The following is a 25,010-nucleotide window of genomic DNA, read 5'->3' on the forward strand; positions in this document are numbered from 1 at the left end:
ATATGCTTTGTATGGGAGACCTCGTAGCAGTGTTAATTATCTACGCTCCCTCAGCACATTAGGTTGACATTTGGAAGAGACACACATTGCTAATCCTGGTATTCCAGCTCCCATAGATGGTCTAGATGGATGATGGTTGATGGTTGATGGGAAACTCGGAGACATCCTGCCGCAGCAACTGGTAGATATAGCTGAATCAGTGGATACAAGCAAGGACTCTGATGACTCTGATTGTAATTATATGGAAAGTCACATAGACCCAAATTTAACACCAGAGATTCTGTTTCCTAAACTGAAACTATTCCAACTGAAAACAAATTTATGACATCGCAACTGGTAGTTTGAATTCCGATTACTTTATTAATTCAACCCATATCATCTTCATTTTTGTGGGCAATTATAATCAAGTGCTTGTTGCCTGTAATTGTAAAGTATGGACAATTATAGTGATCAAAAGGTTTTTACATGAGAAACATCTGAAGCTTTCTATGGAAATCGCGACACTTAAACGGGTCCCTATATTTTCCAAGATAACATTCGATTTCATGTTCAGGACCAATATAGCCTGTTGCCTACGTCTTCCAAGAGACGAACTGTTCGATTTTCCCTCGTATAACATCCTTCATACATTGTTTCACGTTACACACACGTCTTCTCCAGATAAAGTACAATACGTGATGTGGAAGTTAGTCATATTACGTGTTGTGTCCCAACATTCTGCAAGCTACTGTTGCCTCTTCCACTCCGAACCCTGGAGAACAGACTCGACCCCACTGTCCTTTATAGTACAGCTCCAGCACTCCCTCTCCTGGGGTGTTGGTGGTGGATACAAGTCTTGCCGCTGTAGATTCTGACAAAGACATCATACAAAAACCAAACTTCCACAATATATGACTTAACAATTTCAGTTTTGAACTACACACAATGTTAATAAATGATATTAAGTAAGTGACACATTGAACAAAATACAGTATGTTGTAATAATGTATCTATATTTGATGCCAAGATAACGTTAAAGCGGGACTACGCTCCATGGCCCGGTGTCCATTTCCAGTCTAGCTCCAGACATGTAACTGCTGCTGTTTTTGACATTGTGTCTGTTTAAAAAGGGCCATCATTAACTCTGGTTTACAGAAAACTCCCTTTATGTTGTTTGATACAGCTTACATCATCCCCATATTAAGTTCAGCCTATTGGAGATGCAATGTCAAACCTCTGGAGAAAATTATTACCAACATACCCTCAGCGAATGAAAAACATTGGACACCAACAGCTTCATTGTTGCTACAGTCATTCTGGCCCCATTGTCTGTGCTTGCAGTCCTTCGGTTCTGTATTCAGCATCGTGCACTGCACGTTATCCAACCACATTGGTATGGTACTGTTTGTATCGATTACCTTTCCACCTCTGTAAATGAAGAATCACAAGAAGTCTTGTCTATTACAGGAAAAAACAGTGCATGAAATAAATGTTAACACCAATATAGGAATAATTTATTTATATTTGATGCTCCTTTTCCATAACAATATGCTTTCTTGAGGGCAAAGGATGCGAATGTTATATTTTTGGGTGCGTGAATGAGTATGTGTGTGCCTGTTAAAACTCTTGAACTACAACTTACTGGTATCCCAGACGTCTGCACACAACTGAAGCTTCTACTTGACCGAAAAGGTCATCACACACCGTGCCCCATCTACCGGAGTGGTACACCTGTAGAAGTCCTGTTTTGTACCCCGGTGTCAACTTAACCGTCACCTCATCTGTACAGAGTGTAATATTCACTTTTACTCACAAACGTTTATAATTATCAGTGAAATGTCGACATTTTCATATCTTAAAAAAAGAAACACTTGGTGATAAACCAAGGCCGATTATTTCATATGTTATCCTAACACATAATATATTTCAAAATACTCCTAATGCAACTTTGAGTATTGATGGTCTGTGAAGAATAGAGTGGGAGAGTGAGGTTTAACGCTGCTTTGCAAAGTATTCAAATTATATAAGTATGTCCGCTAGATATGGGATGAAACCCCAAAGTGATGCAAGACTTGGACGTTTACCACTCTTGTATTACCCATGAGCACGGGTGCGGTGCTGATGAACCTATAAATCTAATCAGGCGAACAGGGATTCGAACCCAAGACCATAGGTTCTGTCATGCCCAAAGAGAAGCAACTCTGCAGAGCGTATTGCTGCATCATTCACCCATGACCCCATTTAGAATAGAACATTGCTCCAAATCACAGTAAGGTCTACATGGCGCTCTGTGATTCGTTTGCAATCTTAGTACAAATAAGGCCGGATTTCATCCAAATTATATTTAGACTTAATACGACCACCAGTTTTGAATCTGCATAATATTGGGAAGTTCCAAATAAAAAAGTCGCATGATTTTTTTCCTCAACAGAGTGTCCATCAAAACAAAACGCCCTGAAAGAGGTACTGTACATGTGTCTGATGTTTACTTTCAGTCTGAACGTTGTTAATGGCAGGGGGCACGGGTGGCCCAGTCGTCTGGCGCGATTCGCTGTTTCGCGATACACTGTTTCGCGATTCGCTGTTTCGCGATTCACTGTTTCGCGATTCGCTGTTTCGCGATTCACTGTTTCGCGATTCGCTGTTTCGCGATTCGCTGTGCAGAGTTGTGTCCCTTGGACACGCCAGAAACCTTTTTTGAGGTTTAATATTTCTACTTATCATTACATGGAGGGTGTGTACACAATATTACTACCAAAATGATATTTACTTTTCTGTACAAAAATAATCATGTGATGAAATAAACAAAAACCCAACTAGTTAGTAGCCAGTATATGTTCAATCTACATGTTCCATTCGAAATAGGGGCCACGGGTGGCCCAGTCGTCTAAGGCGCCGCGATTCGCTCTGCAGAGTTGCGTCCCCTGGACACGCCAGAAACCTATGATTGTGGGTTCGAATCCCGGTTCGCCCCGATTATGTTTCTAGGTTTGTCAGCACCATACCCGTGCTCATGGGTTTCACCGAAGTTGTAAACGTCTGAGACCTGCAACACTTCGGGCTTTCCTCCCACATTAAGCTGGCACCCCGTGATATAACTGGAATACTGTTAAAAGCGGCGTTAAACCCAACTCTCTCACTCACGATAATGGCATGTGTTGCCCACTCGAAGTAAGTAGGGAATCGTCGTCTGACATATTTATCCACAAATTGAAGTTTGAGTGGACAGACAAGTAAAGTTTTGTTTGAAAGGTATTATTCTGGGAAAGCCACTCGCCAAGCTTCGTTCCCACTTAGCAATTTCTCATGATGAAGTCAAGATATAAATAGTATTTAACAGTGTCACCATTATTCGGTTTAACTTCACACAACATCTGAACCATGTACTCGCATATAGCATTACCTAAGTAGTATCAAGAATGGCATCACCAGATAAGAACGATAGAACCTGTCATTGTATGAATCAATAAGAGCAACAAAACCTTCACCTAGCCACACGAAATCTCTGCTGATGTACGATAAAATGAGCATGTATTGATAAATTACTTTCAGATTTTGATGATAACAGGTCGATCACCTTTATCATCACAATCTGAAAGTGATTTATAAAAACACAGCGTATGCTGCCCCACTGATGGCAACTGTCACAAATACATGCAAGGGCAAGTCAATTGTTCACCTGGAAAGATACCATAACATATGGTACAAGTCCAAATAGCTTATTGCATTATTATTGTCATTGAGGCGCCCCCCACCTGTCCACCATAAACTGTTTCGAAAGCTTTTATGAGGCCTTGGGTGTTGTCAAGCAGCATTTGAGCAGAGTCACATGACGCTCTTTGCAATTTTCAGGAGAGGAGCTCGATCGTAATTTTTTAAACAAAGATTGCAGATTTTAGGCACCTTAGTTATGAATGACTACACATTGAACAATTGAAGCTTTAATGTATTCATGCCAACTCACTTTCATCACATATGATACCAACATCTTCACTGTGTCCACAGTTGTGGGTTCCCCAGCCCGCATGTGAACAACGACTCAGGTCTGATTCAGTACCAGTGCAGCCCAGGTCATCAAGCCAGATTTTCCCACTTCCAAATCCAAACGAGGAAATGACCTTCGGTGTCATTCCTGTTTCACTGTCGATGGAAACGGAAGGTTTTGCTGAATGTGTTTTATATTCCCAAGTCATATGACAACAGAGAGTACCATCCCTTTCTTGCCCATGATATAGTCGATTGTGAAATCGACTTTATGCAGAAATTTCTATTGGATATGGAAAGGATTTTGTCGCTCTGTTGTCAGTAATGACCAATTCGGTTTGACCAAAAGGAATATATGATGTTGTCTTTCAACACATGTCATGCTTGATTTACAGGTACTTGTATTGACAAGAATTAAACTCTCCTTTAAAACTTCATATGGAACATTTGAAAAGAAAAGTAATGTATACCTTACTTTGTTGAGGTAGAAATAAATTGATAGTATCACAACACAAGATACAAACCAAACATTAAGCACACACCCAATTTTACACAGCAAAAGCAAAAAACAACATCTTTGCATATCGATCGTAAAAATCTTACTATCGTCCCAGCTGTCTGCAGGCCACGATAGCGTCCTGTTGCCCAAAACCATCATCACAAACAGTTCCCCATAAACCGTTATGGTACACCTCAAGTCTGCCAACACCGTTATTCAGCGGCGATACCAGTCGGATAGTTTGACCAACAGCTACGAAAATGAATATAAGACATGAATCATAAGCACTGTAATTAGGTGCGAAGAGTATTTCATCAATACTAAAATACTACAAGTTATTGATTACCCATGTGTATGTCATAAGTGACAGTGTAAACTAGTTTTGTTATTTTGATTTTTTTGGTAGAAAATGACTTATTTCTCGCCTGGGTGTGTTTCAGAAGAAAACCTAAACGTTATTTAAAAAGTAATTTGGGGACGGAACAAGCGCTTTTTCCATTTGCGAAGTGAGATTGTTTATCGTTTGGACATACAAGGTCGATCACTTTGAGCGACTCAGTACGGCAGAGAGGAGGGAGAGTCAGATGAAGCGAAGGTGATGGACCAAGAACGACAGACAGAAGTCAGAGCCAGATGAAGCCAAGGTGACGGACCAAAAACAACAGAGAGTAGGGAGAGCAAAATGAAGGGAAGGTGATGGACCAAGAACGACAGAAAGAAGGGAGGGCCAGATGAAGCGAAGGTGATGGACCAAGGACAACAGAGAGTAGGGAGAGCCAGATGAAGCGAAGGTGATGGACCAAGAACGACAGAAAGAAGGGAGAGCCAGATGAAGCCAAGGTGACGGACCAAAAACGACAGAAAGAAGGGAGAGCCAGATAAAGTGAAGGTGATGGACCAAGAACGACAGGGAGAGCCAGATGAAGCGAAGGTGATGGATCAAGGACAACAGACAATAAGGGAGAGCCAGATGAAGCGAAGGTGATGGACCAAGAACGACAGAAAGAAGGGAGGGCCAGATGAAGCGAAGGTGATGGACCAAGGACAACAGAGAGTAGGGAGAGCCAGATGAAGCGAAGGTGATGGACCAAGAACGACAGAAAGAAGGGAGAGCCGGATGAAGCGAAGGTGATTGATCAGGAACGACAGAGAGAAGGGAGAGCCTGATCATCCTAAAGTGATAGACCAATAACAACAGGGAGAGCCAGATGAAGCGAAGGTGATGGATCAAGTACGACAGACAATAAGGGAGAGCCAGATGAAGCGAAGGTGATGGATCAAGAACGACAGACAATAAGGGAGAGCCAGATGAAGCGAATGTGATGGACTAAAAACTACAGAAAGAAGGGAGAGCCAGATGAAGCGAAGGTGATGGACCAAGAACGACAGAAAGAAGGGAGAGCCAGATAAAGTGAAGGTGATGGACCAAGAACGACAGGGAGAGCCAGATGAAGCGAAGGTGATGGATCAAGGACAACAGACAATAAGGGAGAGCCAGATGAAGCGAGGGTGATGGACCAAGGACAACAGAGAGTAGGGAGAGCCAGATGAAGCGAAGGTGATGGACCAAGAACGACAGAAAGAAGGGAGAGCCGGATGAAGCGAAGGTGATTGATCAGGAACGACAGAGAGAGCCTGATCATCCTAAAGAGATAGACCAATAACAACAGGGAGAGCCAGATGAAGCGAAGGTGATGGACCAAGAACGACAGAGAGTAGGGAGAGCCAGTTGAAGCGAAGGTGATGGACTAAAAACGACAGACAGAAGGGACAGCCAAATGAAGGGAAGGTGATGGACCAAGAACGACAGAGCAAAGTGAGTGAGTGAGTGAGTGAGTGAGTTGTGTTTAACGCCGCTTTTAACACTATTACAGTTATATCACAGCGTGCCAGCTTAATGTGGGAGGAAGGCCCAAATTGATGCAGGTCTCAGGCGTTTACCACTTCGGTGAAACCCACGAGGATGGGTATGGCGCTGACAAACCTTGAAACATAATCGAGGCGAACAGGGATTCGAACCCACAATCATAGGTTTCTGGCGTGCCCAAGGGACGCAACTCTGCACAGCGAATCGCGGCGCCTTAGATGACTTGGCCACCCTGTGTTTGTCAGAATACCAAGGAAGTGATGCATTATCTTTCTATATATTCGGTTTTTGAATGTTCTTAATACTAAAATTTTCAGAACGTAATTGTGTCTCTCTATGACGTTTATTCCACAAGGTAACAACAACGTTGCAAATTACGTTGTGAAAACGTTGTGCTTTGGACATTACAAAACGTTTTTGTAAATGATGTTTAGGAAACCACTTGTAGATCTACCATCTCCTTGTTTTATTTTTTTCAGCATAAACATCTATTAGAAGTTGGGGCAGTAGTCTGGTACGAACTACTTCCGGTTATGGTCAAGTGACCTGCGCATCCAAGATGGCGGCACTTCCGGTTCCATGAGGCGTGAGGCGACACTTCCGGTTCCGGGGGAAGTACGTGTGTGCCTCCAAGATGGCGCATCTCCGGTTCCGGGGGAGGGGCGTGTGCACCTCAAAGATTGGCACGTCCGGTTCGGATTCGGATAGCAGCGGACATATAGACATACGTCGTGTTGTTACTCGCTCATCCATGTCGAGGCGTTGGCACTCGTGTATGCCTGCGGGGTGTTGGCACTCGTGTATGCCTGCGGGGTGTTGGCACTCGTGTATGCCTGCGGGGTGTTATTTACTCGTGTCTCGATGCAAACATGGTGCCACTCAGGACTACAAACAGACGTTTATAGAGGTATAGATCGATAGACATACGTGGCGTTGTAACTCGCTCATCCACGCCTGGGTGTTGGCACTCGTGTATGCCTACATGTGTGCAACCATTCGTGTCTACATGCAAAACGTGGTGTCACACGTGTATCCATGCAAACGTGGTGTCACACGTGTCTCCATGCAAACGTGGTGTCACTCGTGACGTGGAGGTGGTCGTGGAGGTGGAGGGAAGTCAAAGCAAGGATGAAAGCGATCTTTCGGGAGAGATGGGTGGGCCCTGAAAAGGGCCGTTTGGAGGAAGAACATGAAAAAACGGGAACGGAAACAGGAAGGGAAAACGAGAACGGAAACTGGAACGGGAAAACGGGAACGGAAACGTCATCCTAGGAAGGCGACTATGCTACTTCATTCGCGTTGCTCTGATTCGCAGGCTCCTGGTAGATCTTATTCTCACAACGTTATAATATAACAACGTTGCACATTTACGTTGTGAAAACGTTGTGCATCGGACATCACATAACGTTTGGTTACTACGTTTCTGAAATGTCTGTGAAACGTTTCAGAGTTTGCTTCTTGATATTCACAAAGGAATAGAACTGCATGATCAAAATCAACCTGAATTTGTCAGAATACCAAGGAAGTAATGCATTACCCTTCTATATATTCGGTGTGAATTTTCATATCTTAATGCTAAAATTTTCAGAACGTAATTGTGTCTCTCTATGACAACGCTAGTATTACGTTACATTGTAACTTTCCACAACGTAACAACAAAGTTGCAAATTTCGTTGTGATAACGTGATGCTTTGGACATTGCAACACGTTTTTGAAAATAATGTTTAGGAAACCACTTGTAGATCAACCATCTCCTGGTTTTATTTTTTTAAGCATATATATCTAATAGTAGTTGGGGGCAGTAGTACGAACTACTTCTGGTTCCGGTCAATAGACCTGCGCATCCAAGAGGGCAGCACTTCCGGTTCCGTGAGGCATCCAATATGGCGTCACTTCCGGTTCCGGGGAAGGACATGTGAGCGTCCAAGATGGCGGCACTTCCGGTTCCGGGGGAGGGGCGTGTGCACCTCCAATATGGCTGGAAGGCTAGGAAGGCGGGGAAGGGGGAAAAGCGGGGAAGGCGGGAAGGAGGAAGGCGTGGAGCAGGAAGGCGGGAAGGAGGAAGGCGGGAAGCAGGATGGCGGGAAGGCGAGAAGGTGGGATGGAGGAAGGCGGGAAGGAGGAAGGAGGAAGGCGGGAGGAGGGAGGAGGAAGGGAGGCAGGGAGGAGGAGGGAAGGAGGGAGGCAGGAGGAAGAGGGTGTGCAGGGCTGGCAGCGGTGTATCATCAACGTCCGTGATGATGTGTCTTCAACGTCAGTGGTGTTGAGTCTTCAACGTCAGTGGTGTATCATCAACTTCCGTGATGTTGTGTCGTCAACGTCAGTGGTGTATCATCAACGTCAGTGATGTTGTGTCTTCAACGTCAGTGATGTTGTGTCTTCAACGTCAGTGCTGTATCATCAACGTCAGTGGTGTATCATCAACGTCAGTGGTGTATCATCAACGTCCATGATGATGTGTCTTCAACGTCAGTGGTGTATCATCAACGTCAGTGATGTTGTGTCTTCAACGTCAGTGGTGTATCATCAACGTCAGTGGTGTATCATCAACATCAGTGGTGTATCATCAACGTCCGTGATGTTTCGTCTTCAACGTCAGTGGTGTATCATCAACTTCTGTGATGTTGTGTCTTCAACGTCAGTGGTGTATCATCAACGTCAGTGGTGTATCATCAACGTCCGTGATGATGTGTCTTCAACGTCAGTGGTGTATCATCAACGTCAGAGATGTAGTGTCTTCAACGTCAGTGGTGTATTATCAACGTCAGTGGTGTATCATCAAAGTCAGCGGTGTGTCATCAACGTCAGCGGTGTTGTGTCTTCAACATCAGTGGTGTATCATCAACGTCAGCGGTGGTGTATCATCAACGTCCGTGATGTTTCGTCGTCAACGTCAATGGTGTATCATCAACGTCAGTGGTGTATCACCAACGTCCGTGATGGTGTATCATCAACGTCAGTAGTGTATCATCAACGTCCGTGGTGTATTATCAACGTCAGTGGTGTATCATCAACGTCCGTGATGTTTCATCTTCAACGTCAGTGGTGTATCATCAACGTCAGTGGTGTATTATCAACGTCAGTGGTGTATCACCAAGTCTGTCATGTTTCGTCTTCAACGTCAGTGGTGTATCATCAACGTCAGTGGTGTATCATCAACGTCGGTGGAGTTTCATCAACGTCAGCGGTGGTGTATCATCAACGTCCGTGATGATGTGTCTTCAACGTCAGTGGTGTATCATCAATGTCAGTGGTGTATTATCAACGTCAGTGGTGTATTATCAACGTCCGTGATGTTTCGTGTTCAACGTCAGTGGTGTATCATCAACGTCAGTGGTGTATTATCAACGTCAGTGGTGTATCATCAACGTCCGTCATGTTTCGTCTTCAACGTCAGTGGTGTATCATCAACGTCAGTGGTGTATCATCAACGTCGGTGGAGTTTCATTAACGTCCGTGATGTTTCGTGTTCAACGTCAGTGGTGTATTATCAACGTCAGTGGTGTACCATCAACGTCCGTGATGTTTCGTGTTCAACGTCAGTGGTGTATCATCAACGTCCGTGATGTTTCGTCTTCAACGTCAGTGGTGTATCATCAACGTCAGTGGTGAATCATCAACGTCAGTGGTGTATCATCAACGTCCGTCATGTTTCGTCTTCAACGTCAGTGGTGTATCATCAACGTCCGTGATGTTTCGTCTTCAACGTTAGTGGTGTATCATTAACGTCAGTGGAGTATCACCAACGTCCGTGGTGGTGTATCATCAACGTCAGTGGAGTATCATCAACGTCCGTGATGATGTGTCTTCAACGTCAGTGGTGTATCATCAACTTCCGTGATGTTGTGTCTTCAACGTCATTGGTGTATCATCAACGTCAGTGATGTTGTGTCTTCAACGTCAATGGTGTATCATCAACTTCCGTGATGTTTCGTCTTCAACGTCAGTGGTGTATCATCAACGTTAGTGGTGTATCTGCAACGTCCGTGGTGGTGTATTATCAACGTCATTGGTGATATCATCAACTTCCGTGAAGTTGTGTCTTCAACGTCAGTCGTGTATCATCAACGTCCGTGATGTTGTGTCTTCAACGTCAGTGGTGTATCATCAACGTCAGTGGTGTATCATCAACGTCAGCGGTGGTGTATCATCAACGTCAGCGGTGGTGTATCATCAACGTCAGCGGTGGTGTATCATCAACGTCAGTGGTTTATCATCAACGTCAGTGGTGTATCATCAAAGTCAGTGGTGTATCATCAACGTCCGTGATGGTGTGTCTTCAACGTCAGTGGTGTATCATCAACGTCCCTGATGGTTTGTCTTCAAAGTCAGTGGTGTATCATCAACGTCCCTGATCGTGTATCATCAACGTTAGTGATGTTGTGTCTTCAACGTCAGAGGTGTATCATCAACGTCCGTGATGTTGTGCCTTCAACATCAGTGGTGTATCATCAACCTCCGTGATGTTGTATCATCAACGTCAGTGAGAGAATCAGAGCTACCAGGAACCTGCGAATCAGAGCAACGCGAATGAAGTAGCATGGTCGCCTTCCTAGGATGACGTTTCTGTTCTCGTTTTCCCGTTCCTGTCACCGTTCCTGTTCCGGTTCCCTGTCCCGTTTTTTTCATGTTCTTCCTCCAAACGGCCCTTTTCAGGGCCCACCCATCTCTCCCGAAAGATCGCTTTCATCCTTGCTTTGACTATCCTCCACCTCCACCTCCACCTCCACGACCACCACCACGTCACGAGTGGCACCACGTTTGCATGGAGACACGATTGACACCACGTTTGCATGTAGACACGAATGGTAGCACACATGTAGGCATACACGAGTGCCAACACCTAGGCATGGCCCTGTTTGAACCCATTATGATTCTAGGTTTGTCAGCGCCATACCTATGCTCGTGAGTTTCATCAAAGTGGTAAACGGCTGAATCGCTACGGGCTTTCCTCCTACATTTAACTGACACGCCGTGATGTAACCGGAATACTGTTCAAAGCCGTTAAACCCAACTCACTTAATGTTGTTACGGGTTTTAGATACGACACGTATAACAAGAAGACTAGTACTTATATAGAAAAGCGGTCTAAAAGTCTGCCAACAGCCGTGCTGTTTGATCACGTAGTGCTAATATGAAATAACACTGGGAGATAATTAAACATGCAAATCACTTGTCGATATCAGCCCACCACATAGCAATCGTAGTTCATATAATGGTTTACCACACATGTATCACAAATAGTTAATTAGTAAAGGTTACATATATCAAAGCAGGTAATCGGATCCTCCCATGAAAGAAATACATGCCAGAAGAACAATGTCAGCTGCATTGTATTTCGCCATATTGAATACAAAGCAATATAGATTCACTGGTGGATACGGCCGATTGTTTAGTAAATATTCACCTTTCCTAAACAGGGAGTGGCTCTCAGTGGTTGCATAGCTGTGGTGAAACGGCTTATAGGATCCGTCGGATTGACCTTAGAGCTTACGGGTAGATAACAGAATACGTGAACATCATGATTGCACAAGTGTGTATATATCAACTGAGTACTCGTCGTTCTGGGTGTCTACTTGGGCTGTTCATGTTATTATGCTGCTGTTGTTGACAAAGTAGCAGCAATCAACAAATAACTTCCTGGTAGGGGCCTCTACAGTTAAACCAGTTAACGTAGTCAACAAGGATATATACTCAACGACAAAAGTTCCTGTGGCACCAATACTGTAGTGTATTTTTCAAAAAGGTAAAGTTTGGTTTTCAATATGTTAGTACATGTATTGAATCAAGTCACAAAAACCCAACTGCTACAGAAAAGCATGCCTTCCATACAAAAGTTGACTTTTATGAAAGCCCCATGCATTTCACTATCCAAGAATAGCAGCAGTCAACAAATAACTTCCTGGTAGAATAGAATAGGAGAGAATAGAATAGAATAGAAAGTTGAAAAGTTGAATAGAAAGCAATACAGATTCACTGGTGGTTGTGGGCGATTGTTTAGTCAATATGTTACACTTTCCTAAACAGGGCGTGGTCCTCAGAGCGTGCATAGCTGTGGAGCCCGTGAATAGGTCTTTTATTCTGTTAAATTCAATTGGACTTTGCCGTGGGTCGAGTAGGTGTCAGCTTATTCACACTCCTAACAGACTCCTATGCTTGTCGTAAAAGGCGACTAACGGGAACAGGTGGGCAGGTTCGCTGACTTGGTTGATGCATGTCATCGTCCCGCAATTGCGTAGATTGATGCTCATGATGTCTGGTCCAGCTCGATTATTTACAGACCGCCGCCATATAACTGGAATATTATTGAGTGTGGCGTCAAACAACAAACAAGCAAAAAAGAGCTTCCGGGTAGATAACAGTAATACGTCCGACACCACGATGAGATGTATGTATGTATCGAGCTGTCAGTGTGCTGTGTAGTTCCTATTCTTCGAATGACATTGTTATGTACTTGTTACAACTGCTGCTCAATGAACCGTGTTTGTGTTCATATTCAAGTTTGTGTTTCCAAAGTGTGCAGTCTTATTGTTGATAGTCATTTTGGAGATAAAAATCAATACAAACGAAGACTACTCGCATTTTTCGCATTTAATTCACGCTCGCGTTAATTTCAAGGTTTGCGGTACTCGTTGTTATGGATCCTGCATGCGGTCATGCTGCCGTCCACAAATAACTTCCTGGTAGGGACCTCTATAGTCACACTGGTTAATGTAGTCTACCAGAACATAATGGGACGTTGTTGTGTCACTCTCAAATCAAGAGTTAATATTCAAACCTCCATATCAGGAGATCCCAAAACTCATTGGTTAACTCAGTTTTACTACTGACACCACTCATGTGTGATTAAGTATATCTGGTGTAAATACTGACACCACTCTTGTGTGATTAACCTTATCTGGTATGAATACTTACAACACGTATGTGTGATTAACAAAATATAGTGAAAATACTGACACCATTGATGTGTGATTAAGTATATCTGGTGTAAATACTGACACCACTCTTGTGTGATTAACCTAATGATGGGAATACTTACAACACGTATGTGTGATTAACAAAATATAGTGAAAATACCGACACCACTGATGTGTGATTAAGCATATTTGATATGAATACTTACAACACGTATGTGTGATTAACAAAATGATGAAAATACTGACACCATTGATGTGTGATTAAGCATATCTGGTGGGGATACCTACGACACTTATGTGTGATTAACAATATATAGTGGGAATACTGACACCATTGATGTGCAACAACGCGGGCGTCGAAAGGATGAGGTGACTTTGTTGACAGCTTGTCATCGTACCCCAAAATCGTGAATCGTTGCTAATGATATCACTCATTGGATTGTCTGGTCCAGACTCGATGAGTTAGACCACGAAAGATAAATGAAAGCATAATACTAAGTTTGTTCTTATATATTAAAAAAAATAACATACCACTGACAAGGAGCGCAGCCAGACACACAAATAGAGGACATATCCCCTTCGCCATGTTGGCTGTGATATGAATGTGGCCAAGTTTAAATCAGGTTTTCATATGGTGAATCAGTGCAGGACTTGTCTGTATGTGGGGAGTTGTATTCAGCAAATGAATACATTTAGGTTCGTTCAGAAAGATAACACACCATCCAGTCCTTTGTCATGGAACTTCGAGGTAGGCTGTATGGAAACACTAATACCACCAACTGCGGTGTTTAATGTATGAGTTGTGAGAGATGCATATAGTGTTAACTGAGGGTTTATGTGGTGCACTTAACAAACATTGCTTGCACTCTATGCTGAACCATGATAGAACACATTGCGTATGTTCATTCACGTGTTGTCCTCTCTGCACCTCAAGTAAGTAAGTACTGTACTGTACAACCAAATGTGGTGGATTCATTTTTTTGGCAACCTGTGTAGGTGGTGGGTGTTGCCAGTTGGGCGGGGCGGGGCGGGGCGGGGCGTACTTACCCTTTTTCGCGGGCGCCTAAGGGTCGTCATTGATCTTCAGTGATTCATGAATGATACATCTCACCACACCTTGGACTATAGACTGCTCACTTTAGGAGCCTCCTGGCAACAAAATACGCAACTCTCTCCAAGATCCTTTATAAGAAATGATAACGCGCCGATTCGTACAGAAAATATTTTCCTCCCACATTGAGCTGACACGTCGCGATATAACTGGAATACTAGTACTGTTAAAAGCGGCGTTAAACCAAACTCACTCCCTCACTACTGATTTCAAATTTTGTAGCATTCATATTTTGTATATTTTCAAAAGCATGTTAAATATTGGGGCATCATTCGTGTGGAAAAGTACATAAAAACTGAATATAATACATATGAGTGTATTGATTAAAGAAAAGTGCAAATTCCGCGTTTTTGGTGCAATTCTGCGGGAATTTACATTTTCTGAAAATGTTTCCGCTATCACTGAATCGCAAGATTCATCTTGGACTGGTAAACGTGGTGTTTATTTGAAGTTTTGGAACATGAGACAGTTCCCTGAAAAGTGTAAGCTGCCTCACGAGACGCTGGGTAGTTTACAGTCTCATTTACATCTTATTCTACCGATGACCCATTCGCTACCTGGCGAACAGAGGCATATTTCGAACAATTTCACTTGCCTAAGTAGACATCACATGTAACGCGTGTTTCAATGTAGGGAAGAGCTGAAGCCCAAGAAACGCCAAGGACTCAAGCTGCCGAACACTTCCACTCATCCACGTATTCTCCGCGACCAACGTTGCTTAACTTGCCTGATGTGTTGCATGCGTTCTGTAAACATGGCCACTTGCCACTACATTCAATGTCTGTGGGCACCACCACTGATGAAAACCTCACTGTCTCAAAGGAAAGGCACTTTTCCCACCGTGTGTAAAATTCTACAAGCCTACGTACAGCCTACTGCTGGGCTTCAGGGGAGACTAAAATGGATCTGGTTGGTCAGTGATTTATTTTATTTTGTGTAATCCTAACTGCATTTGAAGATGCATATTATACTGATATGGCCTGAATAGCGTTTCGCTACACACAAATCAATGAAGCGTTTATAAAATATACCATTAAAACCCAAATACTATCTTTTGAAACATTCCTGTCTTGACACAATATCACCCCTAACTCGCCCTGAATCATTCCAAGCTCCGGAAATGAAATCCACTTTCATGTAGGGCCGGTGTCACGAAATATATTCGCCCCCAGAATAAAATCTACCCTTGGCGAATTTATACCGGTACAGTTCCGCCCCTCTCGAAATAAACTCTCCCTCACCCTACGAAATAAAATCCCCCCCCAAGAATATTTCCTCCCCCGGTCGTTTTATAAATATATATATATATATATATATATATATGACACTTCTGATATATAGGAGAAGGAGAAGCATTAATATAGGCCTTTTTGGCCTGTTTGCTAATCCCTTTTCCATTTTGTAACGTTATGTAATGTAAAATCTGAACATTAATGGAAACAAAATACTGTTTAAATCATATATATATATATATATATATATATATATATATATATATATATATATATATATATATATATATATATATATGTATGTATTACTTATGCTGGGTCCGACTTGGCCTGGACTGTCAAAATCCACTTTAAACACACAAATGTATCATCAAATGTGTTTACATCTATGGACAAGCCAAACACTTCTGATAGAGACGATGTTGAGAATGTGGAGTGAGAAGGGCTTCACTTTGAACACTGTGTTTTCTTTAACTACCGCAATATGAGACAATAAAGTGGTATATAGGTAGATATAATACTAGTCGTTAGATATAAAGAATGTTTAGTAACTTTAGAAGTTCTAGGACAATTATTAACACGTGTCGTGTCAGCCCTATGACATTCGCGATTGTCCACTTCCAGAAAACATCCTGTGTTGGTTTAACATGAATTAGTAAAGGTTAATTAGGGATGCCCAACACGTTAATTAAAGAAAGACGAGTAGTCAAAACACTGTCATTTCCTGCCCAGGACATCACACCCCTACACGCCAAGGTCGGTGAGAAGCATTCTCATCAAAGAAAACACACAGTCAAGACACTGACTTTTCTACGAGGACTCACGGAACATTTTCTCCCCCAAACTATATATTTATATCGACTTGTCATGCAGTTCAACAACTGTAATTTTCTAAAACTTATTTTGCTTAGTGGCGTGTTTGTAGTATATTTTTATGGAGAATCTCAGCTTCTGAACAACTTTTACTTGCGTAGCTGTTGGCATGTATAAATTTAAGTGAGTCAGTTTCGGGTTCAGTGGATTTCTTGTTTTTGTAAGCAAAGGCAGTATTTAGGCATTTCACTGGATCCTAAACTTAAAACGGTACTAACTAGAGGTATTAAAATTTAAATGCCAATTAAGGGAATGTAAGTGGTACAAAAGTGTTCTCCTATTTGTAGATTCTCAAGGGTTAGCTACCAATCAAACCCTAGAATATTTTCTCCCCCCGATTATTTATACAGACGTGTCATGCAGTTCAAAAAATTTAGGTGTATTAAATGCCAATGCTATGAAGTGTCTGTGTGGTATTTTGTGATAGACCTAAATACTAGATGAGGAAATGTATGTGGTAAGAATGTGTTCAGCTGTTTGTAGATTCCCGTCGTTTGGCTACAAATCCTGTGATGTATTAATTTGCATGCTTTACCATTCATTGTACCGTTCTAAACCATGTGAATGTTGTAATATCAGTCGATCGGGTGAGAAAACAGCCCGATCCTCGCTCTATAAAGGACAATGTCACTCATTTTGCAAGTTGAAATGACCCCTGATGCTTTATGACAGTTTATGGAGTAAAAATCAATCCTGATTAGTCAAACCGCTATGCAATTTCTTTTTCAAAGGAAATTAGGCCTTATTCTGTAAAATTGCCATTGGTTTGGGTAGAACCGCTGGGCTGACCGCGCGGTTCAAGATAATCGAGCACTGTTCGACTTTTTTTTTAACCGAGCGTTCCAAACCGCAACAATGAAAATACTACATCATAAATGAACTGTTTCGATTGCGCGGTTTTACCAACCGCTAGCCCCTAGCGGTTTGCAGTTGGTGAAACCGCGCCAAACCGCGTACAATAGAAACTAAGTCGCCGAACTTTTAAGCATAGTTTTTGTATATAGCATTTCAACCATCTCCCTTAACGTGCCCCAAACCGCGTGGCAAACCGCGCACATGGAAACTCAGCCTAAAGGGCGGCGGCTTTTACATAAGCCTGTAATTAAACAAAGGAATCTGTAATTAAAATGTGTAAGGTGTAAAAAGCTTTTACATAAAAGAGCAAAATACATTGGGGAGAGTAAATACATAATTCTATATAATTTTCTTGAATGGAGCACATTTGAAAAAAAGTTTAAAAATAATCCAAGCATATGCGATATTACCGTGTTTAAAGAATTTATATCAGTCATATATTTCTTACTTTGATCAGCTGTATGTAACCCAGCATGCATATCGGGGAACATTGTAATGTTGGTACAGTTTATCGTGTCTTCGTGCTTTATTAGCATTACACATTGGCTTTTCATATTCCTCAAGGTTTTAATGTTCATTTGTTTATGTACTTTTTTATTTATTTTTTTCTCTCCTTTATTTTTTCTGGGTTATATATATAAGATTTCTGAATTCAGTTACAACAGTAACCGTACATGTATTTGTTACATTAAGTCATTACATTAAAATTTGTTTGGTATGATATATGTCTTATACTTATTTCAGGATGGAAGGTACAGTTACCAAATAAAATATGCTGAAATATCAATTCATTATGACCATATTTCATAAATCTATTTTTTAAAGTAACCCTCCTTACATTAAAGATATCCATTTAAAGAATATAGTACTTAAAAACATCGCAACAACCCGAATAATCACGGGAGAGACTTTATACTGAGGGAGGCGCGAAATATATCCGCCCGGGGGAGATTTTATTTCAGAACAGATTCTCCGGGGGAGAATCTGTACCGGTATAAAATCTCCGGGGGGAGGATTTGTACGGGGAAGAGTTTATACCGGGACACATCATGGCCTTTTGACTGACGACATCAGATCTGAACTGGTCATGAATTACGAGTAACACGAGTCTGGCTCACCAACTTGGAAACAACCAAAAATATTAATAATAATCCTGAATAAACAAAGGCATTTTGAACACTTTACTAGTGCTATTTAGTGTGCGTGTCTCCTTGTACTAGCCTCGACTGATGCCGATTTATAGTGCTAGCACACTAAGATACCATGCAGCAGTTTAACATAAATATCCCACTCAGACACAGTATACTGATTCCGAGCCGACCAGTCCTAATTTTAGCCCCTTTATGCCGAGCGCCAGACAAGGTAACAACAAGGACCATCTTTTAACATCTTTTGGTTTGACGCGGCCGGGGATCGAACCCCGGACCTTTCGGTCGGGCAGACGTTCTACCACTAGACCACGGAGGCGGTCGGTTTTACTTGCATTAGTACATGTATGTCAAATCCTTATGTATTGGAATATTACCGTCAGGAATGAAATGCGTCTGTCTAGACGTCTGTGATCAACATACCTTCACATTACAGGCCAGTTACATTATTAGAAGTGTCTGGCATTATTAGAAGAAGTGTCTGGAAAGGTCACTATTTGATGGTGAATCATAAACCCATGCTCATGATATGGTCGGAATCGTACAATCGATTTATATTGGATATAGAAAGGGCTTTAACGCCTCGTTTACAAAGTAAATAGCAATGCTTAATACGTCTGATTAAACAGGAGCAAGCAGGATACAGATCTGGATTTTAAAGTACAGATTTGTATGCACCAATCATTTGACGTCATATTTTGTTGTTTTGAGCTTATTGGTATTGACCTGAAATGAACTGAAATGAACTCTGCTGATCTTTTGTACTGCATACTCTATGCTCAATGACTAAATTCCACGTCCCCACCTAAGTTTCTTTTTCAATCTTTATAACAACATGTGCCCATACTGACACAGGTATTATATATTTCATAACAGCCTGTTCCCTCACAGACACATGTACTGTAGGGTTTTTATTAACAAGTGCCAATACAGGCACAGGAAGTATATCCTTCATAACAACCTGTACCCCTACAGACAAAGGTACTATAGGGTTTATATTAACCAGACACAAGTATTATACACTTCATAAAAACATGTGCCCCTACAGACACAGGTACTATAGGGTTCATATTAACCAGACACAGGTATTATACACTTCATAACAACCTGTACCCCTACAGACACAGGTATTATCTTCTTCATAACAACATGTACCCCTACAGACACAGGTACTATATACTTCATAACAACATGTGCCCCTACAGACACTGGTATTATATACTTCAAAACAACATGTGCCTCTACAGACACAGGTATTATATACTTCATAACAACACGTACCCCTACAGACATAGGTATTATATACTTCATAACAACACGTACCCCTACAGACACAGGTATTATATACTTCATAACAACATGTGCCCTTGCAGACACAGGTATTATATATTTCTTAACAACCTGTGTCCCTACAGACAGAGGTATTATATACTTCATAACAGAATGTGCCCCTACAGACACAGGTATTATATACTTCAGAACAACAAGTACCCATACAGACACAGGTATTATATACTTCATAACAACATGTGCCCCAACAGGCACAGGTATAATATACTTCATAACAACCTGTACCTTTACAGAGACAGGTATTATATACTTCATAACAACCTGTACCCCTACAGACACAGGTATTATATACTTCATAACAACCTGTTCCCCTACAGACACAAGTATTATATACTTCATAACAACACGTAACCCTACAGACACTAATATTATATACTTCACAACAACATGTGCCCCCACAGACACAGGTATTATACATTTCATAACAACACGTACTCCTACAGACACAGGTATTATATTCTTCATAACAACACGTACCCCTACAGACACAGGTATTATACACTTCATAAAAACTTGTGCCCCCACAGACACAAGTATTATGCACTTCATAAAAACATGTGCCCCTACAGACACAGGTACTATAGGGTTCATATTAACCAGACACAGGTATTATACACTTCATAACAACCTGTACCCCTACAGACACAGGTATTATATACTTCACAACAACCTGTACCCCTACAGACACAGGTACTATATACTTCATAACAACCTGTACCCCTACAGACACAGGTATTATATACTTCATAACAATCTGTACCCCTACAGACACGGGTATTATATACCTCATAACAACCTGTACCCTTACAGAGACAGGTATTATATACTTCATAACAACCTGTAACCCTAAAGACACAGGTATTATATACTTCATAACAACCTGTGTCCATACAGACACAGGTATTATATACTTCATAACAACATGTACCCCTACAGACACAGGTATTATATACTTCATAACAACCTGTACCCCTACAGACACAGGTATTATATACTTCATAACATCCTGTGCCCCTACAGACACAGGTGCTATATACTTCATAACAACCTGTCCCCTACAGACACAGGTATTCTATACTTCATAACAACTTGTACCCCTACAGACACATGTATTATATACTTCATAACAACCTGTACCCCTACAAACACTGGTATAATATACTTGAGAACAAGCTGTACCCCTACAGACACTGGTATTATATACTTCATAACAACCTGTTCCTCTACTGATACATGTATTATACACTTCATAACAATATGTGCCCCTACAGACACAGGTATTATATACTTCAGAACAACAAGTACCCATACAGACACAGGTATTATATACTTCATAACAACATGTACCCTTACAGAGACAGGTATTATATACTTCATAACAACCTGTAACCCTAAAGACACAGGTATTATATACTTCATAACAACATGTAACCCTAAAGACACAGGTATTATAAACTTCATAACAACCTGTGCCCAAACAGACACAGGTATTATATACTTCATAACAACCTGTACCCCTACAAACACAGGTATTATATACTTCATAACAACCTGTACCCCTACAGACACAGGTATTACATACTTCATAACAACATGTGCCCCTACAGACACAGGTATTATAAACTTCAAAACAACATGTGCCCCTACAGACACAGGTATTATATTCTGCATAACAACATGTGCCCCTAAAGACACAGGTATTATATACTTCATAACAACATGTGCCTCTACAGAAACAGGTGCTATATACTTCATAACAACCTGTACCCCTACAGACACAGGTATTATATACTTCATAACATCCTGTGCCCCTACAGACACAGGTGCTATATACTTCATAACAACCTGTCCCCTACAGACACAGGTATTATATACTTCATAACAACTTGTACCCCTACAGACACATGTATTATATACTTCATAACAACCTGTACCCCTACAAACACTGGTATAATATACTTCAGAACAAGCTGTACCCCTACAGACACTGGTATTATATACTTCATAACAACCTGTTCCCCTACAGACACATGTATTATACACTTCATAACAATATGTGCCCCTACAGACACAGGTATTATATACTTCAGAACAACAAGTACCCATACAGACACATGTATTATATACTTCATAACAACATGTGCCCCCACAGGCACAGGTATTATATACTTCATAACAACATGTACCCTTACAGAGACAGGTATTATATACTTCATAACAACCTCTAACCCTAAAGACACAGGTATTATATACTTCATAACAACATGTGCCCCCACAGGCACAGGTATTATATACTTCATAACAACCTGTACCCTTACAGAGACAAGTATTATATAATTCATAACAACCTGTAACCCTAAAGACACAGGTATTATAAACTTCATAACAACCTGTGCCCAAACAGACACAGGTGTTATATACTTCATAACAACCTGTACCCCTACAGACACATGTATTATATACTTCATAACAACCTGTGCCCCTACAGACACAGGTATTATACACTTCATAACAACCTGTCCCCTACAGACACAGGTATTATATACTTCATAACAACTTGTACCCCTACAGACACATGTATTGTATACTTCATAACAACCTGTACCCCTACAAACACTGGTATAATATACTTCAGAACAACGTGTACCCCTACAGACACTGCTATTATAAACTTCAAAACAACATTTGCCCCTACAGTCACAGGTATTATATTCTGCATAACAACATGTGCCCCTAAAGACACAGGTATTATATACTTCATAACAACATGTGCCTCTACAGAAACAGGTGCTATATACTTCATAACAACCTGTGCCCTTACAGACACAGGTATTATGGGCGTTATTCCGGGTATGATATGCTTCATAACAACCTGTACCCCTACAGACACACAGGCTCTGTAGTAACATGTTCCTCCACTGTAGTATTTCTTTACAAACATTGTAATAATTGTGAGCTATTCGTTCTGTGATTAGCTTTTAGAAGCATCTGCATTATACCACCATGTCATAACATGTCATACTTGAATAAACTTTTCCTAAAATAGTTCCAAATCGTCGGCTTCGAACCTACATATCGTGTGTCATTTCGTTAGTGTGTAGGAAATTGCTCAAGGTTCTGGATAACAACTAGTGTTGCACTGCATTAGCGACGTTTTGATGTATATTCATACATCCTTCTCAATCTTCAGTACAACCAGGTGATAAGAGGTATGTATACATGTCTGAAATGATGTGATAAGCAGCAGAAAAATAACAACAACAACAACAACAACAACAGGTTATTGATAACAAATAACACAGAGGTATTTTAATGAAGCCAGATGTACATTAAGAATTAAGGGTTACTATCTTGTTGTAAGCCTGATTCGGTACAAATTAAAAGTAGTTTTATCTTTACAGTTGTTGTGTTACTGATTTACTCACCAAAGTCTTGAATGCCACTCAAACATTTCGTGAGTGATTCCGAACTCGGACAACAATCCTGCCTCAAGCACAGAAGGAAAACATTTTGATATCCTCCTTTGGAAATATTAGACATCATTCCTCAGAATAAGTAATGCTGTTGTTGTGTCCACGTCTTGATTAGGGAACAATAGAGCCAATATTTGCTTGTTTTCGATATTTGATATATTTTCCTGATTTGTTATGACATTTGTTATCCTCATTTGTCGATATCTAAGTCAGATTAAACGCTCCTACTCGGGGATGCTTGGGACTGCAAGACCAGAGGAAAGGGTCGAACTCAATCATACTTTCCCTCACCTGGTTTCCTCAGGTCATACAATCCCTAACATAACCGAGGAGACGTGTCATAACAACAATAAATAAATACGTAGCACTGTTTAAGTCAAACTGTAGTGTGGGTATACTGGTCTGAAGGCTGTCGTTGATTAATAATATTATTTATCAAATGTAAGTAAAAGCGACAAAACCATTTTTCATATTAGTAACAAAATATCAGCAATTTACATTTGCATGGCGCAAGTCTCTCTCTCTCTCTCTCTCTCTCTCTCTCTCTCTCTCTCTCTCTCTCTCTCTCACTGCAGCTAAGTTGTCACCAGATACGTCCCTGTTTTATTCTTGTTTCCTGGGCTCATGAGTATCATTCTAAAACATTCATGAGTGGTAGCAGTCTCATATTATCTGAATTATTAAGTTTCAGAACAAAAGTAGATTTTAGCCCACATAAACGTATTTCTAAACATGAGAGCAGCCGTTCTTTCAAAATAAATGATTTCATAAACTTTGTCATTTCAACGAGAAAACTTGATCAGTCTATTAACTATTATATTTGTTTGTATGACCTTACATTTACAATTATGAGAGGCATTTCCTTCTTTGAAAACATCTACATCTTCCTGACTTAAACATATAAATGGCCTCTGCGCACGGATCGTTCAAGGCAATTGCCCGTTCGAGCTTCCAATATCATTTGGCGCAATGTCTGTCGTATTTTCTGAAATATATGGCCTAAGGCGAGTTTGTTTAAGTGAGTGAGGACATGTTGCATATACTGGAGCCATCTGTTTTAAAGCTTAAAAGTTGCCATGACGACAAAGTTTGGAACGTTTCTGTTGTTAGTCAGCATTTAAGAGATTGGTCGGTTTTTCGAGTATTTCATCATCGTCACCATCATTAATATTATTATTATTATTATTATTATTATTATTATTAGTCTAAAATGTTCAAGGGTCTCCACTTTCATCTGACGAACCTTCTTAAAACCTTCGCAGAAAGAGAACAGGATTGATCTATTGGTTCTGAAGTAATGAAGATGATACTACATCATTTCATTTGCATGGTTTTACATTAATATTGCGAGAGTTGTGTCTTGATTGAAACCTTTTTAACACTCTTGTTGAGGCATCAAGTATTAATTCCAACTGTGAGTGAGTCAGTTTATTAAAAGGTAGTGTCATTTTACCAATAGATCTATGCTTCCCATATGGGAAACTAAAAGGATTAGATCATCTAACTCGGTGACATTTTGATTGTGTCTTGGGACGATGTTAATGGTATCAGCCACAGCTTTGTCTGGACCAGAGGTGCCCCCATGATTTATCTGGACTATTCACTGGTTTATTTGCTCCAGATTGTCACAAGTCATATCAAGAGATGCACACAAAATCAAAACAGTTTATAAATCATCATCTGCCGTTGATCAGTCAGAATATGGGACAGGACATCAGAAAT

At 41.0% G+C, this 25,010-nt stretch overlaps 1 protein-coding gene across 1 annotated transcript in view; it reads right to left on the reverse strand.

The window, feature by feature from the left end:
• LOC124119031 overlaps nt 1-14,038 on the reverse strand; it is a 47,688-nt gene extending 33,650 nt beyond the window's left edge. The window contains exons 1-6 of the mRNA XM_048401989.1: nt 13,778-14,038; nt 4,567-4,714; nt 3,944-4,119; nt 1,622-1,760; nt 1,241-1,407; nt 700-850 (exon numbers count right to left, since the gene is read on the reverse strand). Coding sequence (XP_048257946.1) covers nt 700-850; nt 1,241-1,407; nt 1,622-1,760; nt 3,944-4,119; nt 4,567-4,714; nt 13,778-13,832 — 836 coding nt within the window. The 5' untranslated portion in view covers nt 13,833-14,038. The remainder of the gene's footprint in view (nt 1-699; nt 851-1,240; nt 1,408-1,621; nt 1,761-3,943; nt 4,120-4,566; nt 4,715-13,777) is intronic.
• Between the last annotated feature and the right edge of the window lie 10,972 nt (nt 14,039-25,010).

This window comes from Haliotis rufescens, unplaced genomic scaffold (genome assembly GCF_023055435.1).
Source record: "Haliotis rufescens isolate VD_foot unplaced genomic scaffold, xgHalRufe1.0.p SCAF_24, whole genome shotgun sequence".
Taxonomy (NCBI): domain Eukaryota; kingdom Metazoa; phylum Mollusca; class Gastropoda; order Lepetellida; family Haliotidae; genus Haliotis; species Haliotis rufescens.